The sequence below is a fragment of the Canis aureus genome, chromosome 27 (assembly GCF_053574225.1).
Source record: "Canis aureus isolate CA01 chromosome 27, VMU_Caureus_v.1.0, whole genome shotgun sequence".
In the NCBI taxonomy this organism is placed as follows: Eukaryota; Metazoa; Chordata; class Mammalia; order Carnivora; family Canidae; genus Canis; species Canis aureus.
In genome coordinates, this window is record NC_135637.1 from 39,477,792 (window position 1) to 39,493,184 (window position 15,393).

Here is a 15,393-nt window from a genome sequence, read left to right on the forward strand (position 1 = left end):
TTAGGATTGGCTGCATTTTCTATCTGTAGAGTTGGAGAGGCTGATGCCTATTCACTTATCAAATAGATTTATCAAATGTCAGATTGTGATTTTTTTCTTTTTCCGGAGCAAATGAACAATAACAAAACAACGGAAAGTTTGTCTCTATGCCTTGATCTTTGTGGTGTATTAAAAGCACAGATCTCTGGTTGACACATACCAATGACAGCTTTTAAGAAAACAGAAATCTTTATTAGTGGATTTTTAAGCTATCTTCTCTACTAATAAATAGCTATGGTTCATTGTTTTTTGTTTTTTAATTATTTGAGACAATATTTTCCAGGACCTGTTTAATCTCTCCCCTCATCAAAAACCTGCTCCTTGTGGCAACCAGATTTCAGTTGTGGTCAAACTGGCATGATGCCCACAATGGGGTTAATTAATCCTGTGCCCTAGCATTTTCTCCTTTTCTGTAGAGTTGTGTTAGTTAGCATGGGAAAGTCTTCAGATTTTTCTGTGCTTTGTAATGAATAAAATATGTGGGAAATGTGAAGGACTTATGTAAGTGCTTTTGTCTCCATCTCACTGAAGAGCTTTAATTTTATTCTTTGTAATCCTGGAGATGTCAACTGGCCCCATGCCATCCTTCCCGACTTTATACTTTCCCAGTAGGGACCAAAGACTTCAAAGTCTGTTAGGAGAACATGAAAACTTAGAGGCCCAGGGCTAGTGAACGTTAATATTATTTTCCCACTGAAGCAGCAGTGATACACAAGGCAGTGTGGTTTCTTCGTCTTCAAGCGTAATTTAAAGCCACCCTGCACCAAGATCGTCTTTACTGAATCTATATTCTGAATCCTAATGTTAGATGCCAGAGTTTTCTTATAATATTTCAGTCTACTTTTATATCCCGATTTTTCTGTAATACCAGCTAGTGGACAGAAGCATTAGCTTAACATCTGTTTTGTCATCTTCACAATGTAAAACACCATATTTTTTTTGCTTTCGATCAGTTGGTAATCACTACCCTGTCTGGAGGCAGAGCACACATTCCTATTTACTTCTCTGGGGTGTGGGTGTGGTGGGAGACAGTTTATAAGAAAAAAAAAAAGTCGCTTAAATGAAAACTGGTCTGTTCTTCATGTGAGTCCACGGATGAACTCAAATCAGGAAAAATAAATGTGGACCTCAATACCATTTGGAGGTGCTTGAAGTCAAAATATAAATGGTTTAGGACATTTTAGGATAGGGACAAATTCTTCACGGATCGTGCTAAGTCATTAGGAATAATATTTTTCTATGCGAATTAGTTTCTCAAATTTATTCATTACTGCTCAGAACTAGGTAGAAATTCACATCCTTTTAAATATTTCAAGCCTACTGGGTTTCTTTATAAAATTCCTCAACACAGTAGAAGGGTGATTAACATAGATGTATTAACAGTTTTTTTTAAATACCCAAGATAAAATTTATAATTTTATAGTTTCCATTAAAACAGCATATCTACTTTTTTTTTCCTTTTTTTAAGTATCAAATTTGTGCTGATTGAGCCAACATTCCCCCTGTCCCTCCTATGACCAAAGATATATTAATAAAATAATTCTCTAAGGTGAGAGGCAGGCCAGATGGCCAGGGAAGCAATTACAGTTAGTTGGCAAACAATGAGATGGGATCCATGATTTTGGACTTGTCAGAAGTAATGCAACAAGCTTGTCTTGCTTGCTTTTACAGTGTTCTCTCATAAATCCACTTCATTTTCTCTTCGATAAATTCTGGGCCATCGATGATGGTTATTAATACCATGGGAAGACTCTCTTAGGAATCTAGAGGATTATTCATTTAGCCAGGGGTTCTTTCTCTCTCTCTTTTTTTTTATTTTTTTTTTTTTGGTGCCAGGGACCCCTATGGAAGTCTGATTCATGGGGACCTCATTTCAACATATTTTTAAGGGCCTAAAGTTGTATATTTTAGATTTCCAAGGAAATCCATTATACCCCAAATCAATAAATTGTAAAAGTTCTGATTCGTTAATACATGTGTATTTTTTAACGCATTAAATAATAAGATCTGACACCGTGTCTAAGAACTATCATGAGTTTGAAGCAATATTTAAAGATATCTACAGCTGTCGTACAATAACAAAAATGTGATTTCTGTTGGTAACAGCATCCTAAGTACCGTTAAACCATAATGCAGTTTGTTACTCTGGAAAATATGAAGGTTTGATCTAAGTTCTCAGCCCCCTGAATTCCATTTGGTTAAGGACCTTTGAACTAGACCATGAAGTTTGAAACCTAGAATGACTTTGAGGGCTCTTCAAACTCAGGTTAATTTAGAGAAGATCCTGGGCGGTGGGAAGATTGGACACACCATACTAGGCATTTGAGTTTGACCCTAGAGACACTAGTGTGAGTTTCTTAGGAGGGGGTATCATCAGAATAATAGTCAAGGTAGGTGATTTATTCTCTTTGCTCTGTAGTTTGGGGGCAGAGAATCTAGGGAAGGAGCAGTGTCCATTGTGAACAGGTCTTACAGGAGAATTAAGGGACAGATTGGGAAGCTGACCCATGCTCACTCTAAGAGGTATTTATAGTCCTCGATTGTGTAACATGCAGGTGACTGTCTGTCCTTACTTAGTCCCAGAGTGAAGTTGGGAAGCCATGTATGGTGATTTGGGAAGGAAAACGAGGTCACACATGATGACAAGGTCACTCCGCTAAGGGAGTAAGGACAGTTTTTCTAGGAAGAGGGAGGAACCAAAGCGTCTCTGATTCCTAAATATTCTTGTCCAGGATAATAAAACACTAACACGATTGGTCTTCTAATTGAGCAATTACTACATGCCTGTGCAAAATCCTCAGGTTTTTAACAGCTTTATTGGGGTATGAGTCACACCCATACAATTTACCCTCTAATATGAGCCTGAGTCCACCTTATTTTGTCGTGTGTGGTACGGGGATGGTGGTGGTGGTGGTAGTAGTGGTGGTGGTCGTGGTGGTCGTGGTGGTCGTGGCGGTGGTGAAGGCTGTATCTTCCTTGCATGGGCAGTAGCTTTCAACCCAAATCCTCCCACGGCTAACCTGCCCCAGGCTATTTGGACAACAGCTTTTGAGAGGATACATTCAAACGCTCTTTTTCATGCTTTTATAGATTTTTAGAGTATTTTGCACCATAGATAGTTGTTACTTTTTTTTTTCCTCTGCTTTTTAAAAATGCGAAGGTAGGTAAGTGGTCACCATGTACTCTGGAGAATCCTGGGCCTTGCATAAAGGGGAAGAAATACGTGATGTTACGACAAGTGTAGATATTTTAAACTGTCAAATATTCTCCTTGTGAGACATGTACTACTGGATAAAATAAAGTACAGCAGTACTTCCATAAGTGGAACTGGGAGGTGGACCCTTTCAATTGGTGTTTTTCTTACGGGCCGAGAAAAAATGCCTTCTTGGCAATTTTGGGCAATTGCCAAGACAATGGTTTTTCTTGTGGACCAATTGCCTTTTTCGATAGGCAACATGGTTAAAATGAAATCCTAAGGCTTTCCTGCAAGCACGATCACGGTCATCCTGGTCCCCCTCACGAACAATTCAGTCTGGTCACCGGTGAGTATCCGCTATGCCCTGCCATGTATGCAACCAGGCGTTAAGTGGTTGCCCCTCCATCAGCTGGGGGCTTCCCAATATTTGTGGAAAGCCCACACCAAGCATTTGCGTACGTGTCACACATGAATCTATGAAGCAGGTCGCGAAGGTCCCCATCACAGCCACGCAGAAGCCGGGTGCCCAGTGATCACCATGTCCAGAGCTACACGAATCAGCAAGGTGACTTAGACATGATTTCAAAACCTTTCCTCCTCCAGCCTCCAGCAGCCGTAACAGAGCTAAACAAAGGTGTCAGAGGAGCTTGGAAAAGGACCTCCTCTCCCACTGAAGCCACATTCACTCACTCACGTGTTGACAGTGATACGTTCCTAGCTGCAAGTGAAATTGGATGAAACACTCTTAAAAAAATCTGCAAACTCCCAAGTCTTCTATTTCTCACAATTGCTTGATTTAGATGATTCCCCCCGGACGTCCGCTCCTCCGCTCCAGCACCGGCCTGGGCCCTTCCAAGCAGGGCACCTTCCCTGCAAGCCCCTCTCCCAAACCCTGCACACCAGAAACCTGTGGAGCAGACTAACTTGGGCAGAAGGGGGGGATATTGCTTCTGGCAACAAGTAGCAGAATATTGCACAGTAGCCACCTGTTTCCCTGAAATCTGAAGCTTTCCTTACTGGCCCCTTACTTGGCAATGCCCAGCTTCCTGCCCATGTCCCGCCTTGGCTCCCGTATCCCTCTGCTCTTTCCAGATCCTAAATGTGATAAGCCGACCTCCTGGGAGCCTGCTTCAATCCTTCCCTGAAACTGCCTTTTTTTTTTTTTTTTTTTTGGCTAAAGGAAATTTTAAGAACAACTCAGTCTATATCTTCCTCTTGCCACAAGCATAATCTAATTACCATAACCCTATAAAATACGATACTATTTTCATGAATCTGCAGTGAGGTCATCGAGACAGAGTTCTTAATCTCTTCAAGATCCCCCAGCCCGTGGGTGCTCCCACCAGGGCCTGGTATTCTCAAGTGTGTCTGGAAAAGGCTGCCACTCCAGCATCCGTAGGATATTCTTGTACGTCTTGCTTCAAAATGTTCTGTGCTTCTATTTCAGATGACATCTGCTGGGGAAAATTATCCAGTAAATAGCTTTGTGGCTGCATTCAATCCATTGGCAGTGCAGTTTGCTTAAATATTGCAACCTGGTGTCGACCTTTTTTTTTTTTTTAGCTTGCAGTTTACATCTGGTGAAGGTTAAATAACAAATAGTGGAAGTAAAGATTTTCCCTTTAACTGTAGGGTATGCACGTGCACGGGTTCTAGCAGGTGCTCTCCGTGTCGGGGCGCCCCTCCCGTCTGGGGCCGGATGCTGCTTTGTTGTGGGGCCGTGCATCCTAGGGTGGTTGGCGGTCCCTCTGGCTTCTGGCAACTGGGTGCCTGTAGGAAACCTGCCCTCGAGCTGTGGCCACCAGAATTGTTCCCAGAGGTTGCCAAAAATTTCCCCCAGTTAAGGACCACGGTCTTACAGTGAGGTCTCCCAAGCTTATAAATATATATATATTTAAATATATTTATTTTAATATTATATTATTAAATATATTATTTTAATATATATTTTAATATATATTTAAAATATATATATTTTAAAATATTTTATTTATTTATTCACGAGAGACACAGAGAGAGGCAGAGACATAGGCCAAGGGAGAAGCAGGCTCCCTGCAGGGAGCCCAATGCGGGACTCGATTCCAGGACCCTGGGGTCATGCCTTGAGCTGAAGGCAGATGCTCAACCACTGGAACACCCAAGTGTCCATCCCAAGCTTATATATTAAAGCAAAACAAAAACACGTTGGGTGCCCACAAGTCTGAGTCGGTTAACGGTGCTTTTGCCATGTCCCTGTCTTGAAGGAACAATGGAACTGGCCATTCGCTGTTGAGGCTAATTGAAGGTGCTCATGAATTATAGAAATGAGAGAGCAAGCAGGCTTTCTATATTGCTGGAATTATGCTTAATAAACTTGACTTAATTAAGACAGATTATCTGTCGCACTCTCGTGTGCTCAGGGAACGTCCCTCTGCTCTCCTCTCCTCCTGTATGTGTCTGTCCTCTGCCCTAGCTGTTCTCATCACTAGAAATTGAGCTAGAGATTTCTTATCACTGTAAATTGAAATTAGTCCGCAGACAGTCATCCAGTGCTTTTTGTACACTTTAGAGTGCTAGGATTTTAAAACACAGTGTGTGCAAGCATTAGAGACGTGGGATGCCCGTGGAATCCTTCGAGAAGCCTCTTCATAGCCCGTAAGCGGTTGACCCATCTGCGATGGTTTCCGTGTGTTCTCTCTTCCTTAAATATCTCTCAGGGCAGAAATGTGCAAAGTAAGTCGCTCCTTCCACAGTCCCGTTTTGATGATTCAGGTGATGCTCTAGACCCAAATTGCTTAAATGTCATTGTTTCCTCATATAGGCTTCTTTTGTCAATATGTGCATATGCCCTATGACCTCAGAGATAGAAACAAATGAAATTCAGGCATTTGAATATGCAAGTCATGGTTTCCCCCCTCCCCCCTCTGTGTGTGTGTGTGTGTGTGTGTGTGTGTGTGTTTGTGTTTCCTTCTCTCTCCATCTCCATAAGTCAGACAGTCAGATTTTTAGTTCTGGACACCTCATTTATGTTTTTGAGTCTCACTGCCAAGAGTAACTATGACGATTTTATCTCCTATTCACATATATATCGATCTGTTGTAATTTAGTGTAATGAAAAATTGTGTCAAGGGTATTTATAGCAGTCGTGACCAGGAAGGGAATCAGATGTGCCTAATTGAAGCAGAAACAAAGGTCTTCACTCCTAGATCTCCAGCGAGCCTCTTAAACCTCAGACTCTCTTGCATTTCATTTAGGTTAACTGGTATGTTCATGCTCCCCGGAAAAATTCTTGCTCTGACCATGCCAGACAGAGAAAGGTGACTTCTTTGAATGATAAGCTTGGTCTCAACCAGAGTAGTTTAAGAACCTGATGGTTCTAGAAACTATTACAACACAAATTGTTTAGGGAAAAACCCAAACCAAAACAAACCTTCTCTCCACCCCACCCCACCCCCCCAACCCCTCAAGAGAAAACTACTAAGCAAAATCTGTAACTGGAAGTGGGTGGCACAGACTTTGGGTTTGGGAGAAAGACATGAAAACAGGGCAGTTTCCCACAGGCTTTCGCTCACTGGCCAAAGAATGGTTTTCAGTCATCCAGATGAACACCTCATCTAAGGAGCAAGCGTTTAGATCCAGAGAGACCTTGCCTATTTGGAGTTGAAAGCAATCTTGAAAGGAAAACTGATAAGGCGCTGACCTACTGTCATTCTTTAATTCAAGAGCAAACTCCGGTCTCCTAGGGAGGCTGTCTTTTTCCTTCTTGCTGGCTTTCAAAAGGCCCATCTCAAGGGAGTACAGGTTTGAAGGGGGATGTCTCAGAATCTAGTCTGTCCCTGGCAGGTGGATGGGTTTACCCTGTAGCCCGTGGCAGCCTTAGCAATTTCTGCTTTCTTCCCCAGATTGAAACCCCTCACATCGAACATGACCCTGTCAGGCAGAGCAGACCTAAGAGTATCCCTAATCCATTAGGAACGCAGAAAAGTAAGGGCTAACGATCCTCATCCCAAGAGGGAACACATTTTCTTCTTCTCTCTGTGAGATGATGGATGTTAACGGAGTTTACTGTGGTCATGATTTAGCATTAGATGTTACGAAAGGCCTTATGCTACCCACCTTGAATTAATACTGTGCTCTCTGCCAATTACATCTTTTTTAAAACAACAACAACAAAAATATTTTATTTATTTATTCATGAGAGACCCAGAGAGAGAGGCAGAGACACAGGCAGAGGGAGAAGCAGGCTCCATGCAGGGAGCCCGATGTGGACTCGATCCCAGGACCCCGGGGTCATGACCTGAGCCAAAGGCAGATGCTCAACCACCAAGCCCCCCAGGTGTCCCTCTCTGCCAATTACATCTTGATAAAACTGAACGAAGGCAAAAGAACAGATCCGTAAGCAAACCTCGTCTCCTGGAGGACACACACCCGTGCTGCTGGCAACACAGCTCAACCACGACATGCTGGACGTCCCTGTTGAATCTAGTAACTACAGAAACCCATTTAAAGAGTGGATAATGTAGAATCTGTGATCTCAAACCTACAAAACCAGGAAGGTGTCGTCCGACAGCTTGGAGGAGGGAGGTGATGGGACCTTTGCTATAACACCTGTCTGCCTATAATGGCCAATCAAGTTGTCTTGAATGTTCCAACCAAGGTTATTGGAACTAAGCACAGAGTGCTCGTAATTAGGTTATTGCCAGCCATTCTATTTCAGCCCGCCAGTAATAAATCTCTAAGCTGATTTGCCTTATCATGAAAGTCCTTATGGCACAAAACCACAGGTTAGTGAGAAACCCATAAAGATAAACAAAGCCAGGCGATTCTGGGTCTCCCTGTAAACTCAGTTTCTTATTTATGGGGCCTACTAATTCTTATGAAAGCCAGACAAAACTATGGATACTTCATAATGGATCTCTTAACTCTTAGCATCTCCCAAGGGGGCACTTAACTGTGATGCCAAAAAGCAGGAGGTGGGCTCATTTTTGCTCAAGGTGACAAGTGTCAGGACTTAGGACTCAGCCCATTCCATCCCAGATGGGCATTTGGTGCCTGAAGTAGAATAAAAAATGCACTCAAGGGGGGCACCTGGGCGGCTCAGTCGGTGAAGCATCTGCCTTAAGCTCAGGTCATGCTCTCAGGGTCCTGGGATGAAGCCCCATGGTGGGCTCCTTCCTCAGCGAGGGGTCTGCTTCTCCCTCCCCCTCCACCCCTCCCCTTGCTCCTGTGTACTCTCTTTCTCCTTCAAATAAATAAAATCTTTAAAAAAACACATTGAAGGTAGTATAAAACCTTCAATTATTCATCCTAATTACAGGGATGATAATAGCTGAATGAAACTATAACCCTGAAATCTTATCTTAGCCAACATCTCTCCTGTAAGCAACTAACACCTTAGCAAAATCCAAATAGAAATGATTTGAATGTTTTGTGTGTGTGTGGTGGAGACAGTGCATGGTAAAAATAATACCAATATAATACCATATTTTTCTAAAGCAAAAATGAATAAAAAGAACAGAAGTGGATATATAGATGGACCACATTCTGGATTGTCATTAGTTTGCCCAAATAACAGTTCTAATAACCTCTAGTCATTGTCAAGTTCAGTTAGGGGAAAATGATGGAAAAGTCTAAAACTTTGCTAGGACATTCTGAAAATGTCTTTTTGCTACTCTTGAAGAAAAAAAAAAAGTCTTTGATTTGGAATCTACCATATTAGAAAATTAAAGTATTAAGCAGTCATGAATAAATGCTAATGAGTCTCTGCGATTTCTTTAAGAGAAATAGAAATTACATTAATCAATGCTGACCTGTAGAAAACTCATCAAAATGCACTTCTGAAGTTAATAGCAAATTAAAATTATAAAAAAAAAAAAAAAAAAAAAAAAAACTCTCCAAGCTGGGTTCTTTCTAAGTTGGTATAAGCCTCTGGCAAAAGCATGCTCTATTTTGAGCCCAAATGGCTTTTTCCCTATTTGTTTTACCCACGTTATTCCCCTCACCACCAACCTGAGGACACGTAGGCCTACCTCCTTTCTGGGCAACTGAAGTTGATTTAAACCAAACCTCGAAGATAGCCAGAGAGTGGAAAAAAGGGTAGAGGAAGAACAGGACTAGGCGAGTGGCTTCAGGATGGCCCTGGTGTCCAACTAGGGGCCCTAATAGGTGCAAGGACATCGATGAGGTGGGAAGAGGGAACCGGTGCATTGCAGTAGGCCCGTGACGGTCTTACTCTTCGTGTTCGTAAGTTTACTACATGTTCTGTACTTGGAAATCATTTGTGAAGTATAATCACTTCTAGTTTTGTTGCTGTGTGGGGCAGCGAAGGAGCTTGACCATATTCACGCTTCGCATCAATAACTTGCGTTACTGGGCTCTTGGAAATCAGAACACTTCCCCGCGTCTCTGAAAGAACTCTCTAATTAATGCCACGTCTGTACCCAACTTGTTTTTTAGCACCCAGTTGATCCTGCCTCCCTGAATTACTCCCCCCACACGGCAGGTATGAGCGAGGAGGAAAAGTGATCGCGCTGCGATTCAGAGTAACATTTTTCAAACACTGTGCTTCTGTTTACCAGTTAGATAATTCTGTCCAAAAAGTGTTTTCTGGACCATTCTCATCTATCATAAGCGCTCAGATTCTTACCTTCCTTGGCTATTGTGAATATACTGAATCTGTTGCATCTGACTTAACCTGGAAAAGATGTTTTACATCCAAATTTCTATTTCTCGAATACGATCTGTTCCAGTAAATCTCTTCTTAATTTTTTTTTTGCTACTCTAATTAATATGGACTATATCCCTCTGTTACCAACATTAATTATTCATATGTAGGAGTATTTATCATACATATGCTTATTTATTCCTATCTTTACATATATATACATGTATAATTATTCATATGGTTTAAAAAATGAGTTTGACATGAGCAGATTAGGCAAATATGAAATAAGACCAGGGAAATGAGTTGGAACTGGAAATGTATTCGTGCACACATCTCCTGCCCCAAAGTCTTTTTATAAAAATATTTTTTAAAGGTTTTTTTTTTAAGATTTTATTTAGAGAAAAAAAAAAAAAGATTTTATTTAGAGAAAGAGGCAGAGACATAGGCAGAGGGAGAAGCAGGCTCCATGCAGGGAGCCCAATGCGGGACTCGATCCTGGGTCTCCAGGATCATGCCCTGGGCTGAAGGCAGATGCTCAACCGCTGAGCCACCCAGGTGCCCCTGCCCCAAAGTCTTTTAGAGCTTTCTAGAGATTGTATCTCAAAGGAAATATGATCAATTATAAGACTAACTCTCAGTTGAAGTCTATCAGTGCTATAAGAGCATTGTTTTTCAGAGCATCAGGCCCAAGTACGGTGGTCATTGTGGTGTAGGTGTAGGGACGGTTACAACTTCCCAGAGTGGGGAATATCTGGATTTTATTAATTAGCTTTGATGTGACGGGTCCACAGATATCCTTCAAGAAGCCACTGAGCTAAAATAAGAATCCTATGTTTCTTATCTTTCGTTAGTTGAGAAGCCCTAATTGTCAAACTGTCCAGTAGGATTCTTTTTTTTAAAAAAATATTTTATTTATTTATTTGAGAGAGAGAGAGAAAAAGAGAGACAAGCAGGGGAAGAGGAAAAGAGAGAATCAGACTCTCCGCTGAGCAGGGACTTTGATCCTGGGACCCCAAGATCATGACCTGAGCCGAAGGCAAATGCTCAACTGACTGAACCCCCCATATGCCCCAGCAGGATTCTTAGTACTGTTCTTGCTCCTATGGGTCCCTTTCCACCAAAGACTTCTAGCTAGGGACCCAAAGGGACCGGGAGGCAGACTTGTACAAAATCAGCTATGTATGAAGTTCTTTGGGCATTAATCATTTTGCTCTCACTTCTTTTAATATAATTGAAGCTAGAGCTTTAAGTCAAGACTGGAAAGTGGTTACGTTGCCATTCGTGGGAGTCTCCACCATAAGATGAGACTTGCTGAAGCAATGCCACGTCCAGTGTTGGCTGCGAGTGGCCAGGTGAGGGAGAGGACCGAGAGAGTGCATTCTGTGACTTCCTGAATTTCCATTTTCTTCTTTGGGTTTAATACTGATTTGAGCCCCAAAGCTCTCAAACATGCACACCCTCTCCCCTCCCCCATAGAGAATCTGAAACAAATACTTTTTTTCCATTGAAAAAAAAAGAAAAACTACAAATCTACCAACTTACATAGACTTGATTGGTTTCTGTAACAGACGATAGAAGAATGTGTTTCAGTATGATCTAGTAAGCTCTCCCACCTTTTAGATAAGAGATAAATGAAAGTAACACCCGTAATTAGAGCTAGTATTTACTGATCATTTGCTATATGCTGGACATTGTGCTCAGCATTGCCCCTGCTTTAATTGTTTCATTTTCTCAACCACCCGATGATATAGTGCTTTCCTTTTACCAACTTTATTAATGAAGAAACCAGGGCATGGAGAAATTAGTGACTGCCCCCCCCAACCCAAGATCACGAGGCTCGTAAGAAACAGATAAGAGAACCAGGATTTAACTCCTGGTCTGACTTTTAATGATGCATAAATCTCCTAACCCCATTAGCTTCCAAACCTATTTCTCATTCTTAAGCAGCAGATGAAATTCGTAAGGGGACAGGCTCACCATTGAAAGGGAAGGGGCTACATGCCACATGGACGAGGGACATCTGAGGTTTAGGAAAATATAGATTTACTTGGCTGGTATCCCAAGAAAGAGTCTTCTTTTCTGCCGTTGAGAAGGAAGTCATGACCAAGCTAGACTAAATTTTGAGTGGCCAGACCCACCTTAGAAAATACATCAAAACTTTCAGAATCGTTGGATCTGTTCATTCCTGGGTAACTTCATCACGCACGGAGGAGGTGCACACACACAGTTCAAGAGTAGTGAATAGATCTTGTGTGAAATTTTATCCTAATTACTGTGAAATTCTCTCTCCCCTGTTACCATTTACATCAAATGGTGTTCAGGGTAAAAAGAACAATGTTCTCTGAAAGGCTGATGTCTCATGACTGGTAGGTACGTGGATTACACTTCCCCAAAAAGTTCTTTGATACTGAAGGTTTTATCTCAATAGGTATTTGAAGAACTCAACACATGGACCCCATGATTTTACAAATGTTATTGCTTATTGATACTGGGGGTTGATTTCTTTTTATTTTTTTAAAGTGGGAGTGTGTTTAAAGCCCAAACTCTAAAAAGTTAAGTATTATAGGAAACACGTAGATACAGGAACAATCATAAAGTCGATGCCTGTAGGTCTGAAGTTTGGAGAAAACTTGGTAGCGTCAGCTCATCTCATTCCTTCACTAGCTCATGCCAAGCGGAAGGCTCTTCTGTAGACTCTGGATGAGAAACTTGGAAGAATAATAAAGTGTGGGGGAGTGTTAATATGGAATGGATTGTGTTGCCCATTTTATATTCAATCCCCCGCCCCACTCTATTGTGTGAGGTGATAGTATAAAGCTGCACCTTTTTTTTTTTTTGAAAACCTACTACTTTCGTTTCCCTCACGGATCGCATCTGCCTTCCTTGCAGGCACCAATGTCCAGCCACAGTCCCTGAGTCCTTGGCTCCTTCCTTCCTTAGCATTTCATTTCCCAAGTCCTTTGTGGAAAGTAAATGGTCCTAATACCTCTTTTTCCACCCCCATAACCCTTCTAGTTTGTTTTTCCTTACAGTCAGTGTTGCTGGGCTAGGAAGCATATAAAACAGTTTTGGCCAAGTCAGATAAGATGCTTAAAAATAAAAGATACCATGAGCTGCAATTAAACAGTGCCCAAGGGTCAAAGCAATCTCCCTTCCCGTAATAGCTGTGCTTTACTCAAATGAGAACCCCCACGTGTGAAGTGTGCCGTAGAAGATAGCACACGCTTACTCAGGTTTTCGCTCAGATTCAGAAAATAACATGAAAATTGGAATTACCATACTTTTCTAATATTGTATTTGGAAAAACACGTGTTTACCTTGTCTTTTTCTGGGGCTTTCAGTCTTACATCAGATTAGTTTAAAGAAGGGTGGGATTTCTTAATGCGATTTATTGCATTTCTTGCATTGCATCCGGGTGAAGGCTTGGTCTCCACTGGTAATTGCTTTGCAGTTTTAAAGATGAGCCTCGTACTCCTCGTTGCATATTGAAAATGCAACAAATGGAGTCATGCAAGAGGATTAAAATGATGTTGTCTCTTCCTTTCAGATGGTAAGGTTGAAGTCACGAAAGAAGGTGTGAAGCTGTGTACCATGGGGCCAGGAAAAGTGTTCGGGGAGTTGGCGATTCTTTACAACTGTACCCGGACAGCGACCGTCAAGAGTAAGACTGTTTGCTTTTTTTGCAAATACTTTCAATGTCTTTTTCCCTAGACCTTTGCGATAATGATTAACGTGCCTCTTGATTTAGTCTTTGTAATTTCGCGCATCTGTATTTCAAGGCTCACCTTGCCACACGGTCGATCTGTGTGTTTGCCCTCCCAAGGGAGGATCAACAATCTGTTCCGCGTAACTTGTATCTTATCACTGACTTATGGAAGGTACTCTTTTCACCTGGAATTTTTACCGAGGAAGCCTTAACAGAATGTCACAACTCTCTAAATCAAACAGAAGCAAGACCTTTCCTCTCTCTGCTTTTAAAGCTTCACACTAATACTTAACGAATTTTTACGTATCTGCCTATTTTGGCTTACATTCCCCCATAAATTCCACTTGTTCATTCAGTGGTTTAGAAAAAAATTTAAAGGAGAACTGTCCTTTATCTCGTTCAAACATCAGCGAGCGAGACATATCCTGAATTCTGAAGTCGTGTCTGAGTCTATATTCTTGTCTTCAGCTGCTCATCAAGCTGTATATTATAGTATTTTTCTTTTCTACTGATTGAGCTTATTTTAAATCGGGGCAATAAAGCAGCTTGTTTCCCTAATTTTACATGTATGTGTATATATGATTTCTCTAGCAACTTTCATTACTCGGTAGAAACAGCTGCAGTAGTTGGGGGGGGCGGGGGAAAGGGTGGATGGGACGAGTGTGTAATGAACAGAGCCGAACGCAAAAGCCAACACTGGAAGGTCCGTTGTGTCTTTAGGCAGATGTATGTCATGTTGGAAAAGTCCTGACCAGAGAATCCTGTGGATGATTGCAATCATGCATCACTTTGATTAGGTTTGGTTATTTAAAAAAATAAAATAAAAAAAAATGGAGAATGACAGATCATCCATTAGGTTAGCTGGATGCCATTTATATATTGGGGTTCCTTTTCCTCAGAAGTGCGGCATGTGGGTAACAATATGACACTGAATCTTGGATTATCAGGTACTCAGAAGGCACGGCCGTCCAGAATCCCAGAAACTCTCCTACATGTCTTGTTAGCGAATCACCTTTTTATTCATTGAAGTCGCTAAGACCTCAGTTGCAGTTGGGGCCCTTATAGGATGAGTCCTTCTTGACATTTGATTCTTCATCTTTGAAAGCACAAAACTCCTTTGATTGATCGGCACCGCCAGGTTTTTATTTTATGTGATCATTTAATTACATGACTCAAAGAATCATGAAGCCCAGTGAAGCATAACAGAATCTGCCACAATTTTAACTCGCTTAAAAAGTACCTTAAGTAGAAAAAAAAGAGTAGTCATGATGACACTATTAAGTGAAACGGATTAGACAACCATGCCGCATTTTTATGAGAAATACATTCCTTGTAGGTCAAAAGGCCGGAAGAACACATTTTGATTAGAACAGGCCTTCTCAGAATTGTGAGTGGTGAATTGCGAATATCTTAAAATATTTTCAGCCTTGTGTACTGCTCATTTAATTCTAATGAAAACCACAATTCCAAAAAGGTCAACAATTGGTAATAACATGTGCTTAATCTTTTGAAACTTTGAATTATTAAAGAAATACTTCGGATAGATTAAATAATGTATTTAGATGAATTTTACGGCAAAGGTTTTTTTTTTTTTTTTTTTTTTCCTAAGATGATTGCTTTGCTTTGTAAAAATTTATTAGGTTCCTATTAAATGGTGCTCATCTGCAGTAGCCTCTATTGTACTCAGGTTTCATGAATTTAAATATACACTTTTGAATCAGATTCAGTGGGAAGGAAGTAGGTGTCAAATGCAAATTATAATCCTAACTATTTGGGGCTGTGGGGAGAACATGTACATCAAAGAAAATG

At 41.2% G+C, this 15,393-nt stretch overlaps 1 protein-coding gene across 3 annotated transcripts in view; it reads left to right on the top strand.

Moving 5' to 3' along the window:
- The window catches only part of PRKG1 (protein kinase cGMP-dependent 1), a 1,198,597-nt gene that overhangs the window by 421,673 nt on the left and 761,531 nt on the right, over window positions 1-15,393 (top strand). For all 3 annotated transcript variants that reach the window (XM_077874878.1, XM_077874877.1, XM_077874879.1), the window contains exon 3: window positions 13,426-13,539. In XM_077874878.1, the coding sequence (XP_077731004.1) occupies window positions 13,426-13,539 (114 nt within the window). The remainder of the gene's footprint in view (window positions 1-13,425; window positions 13,540-15,393) is intronic.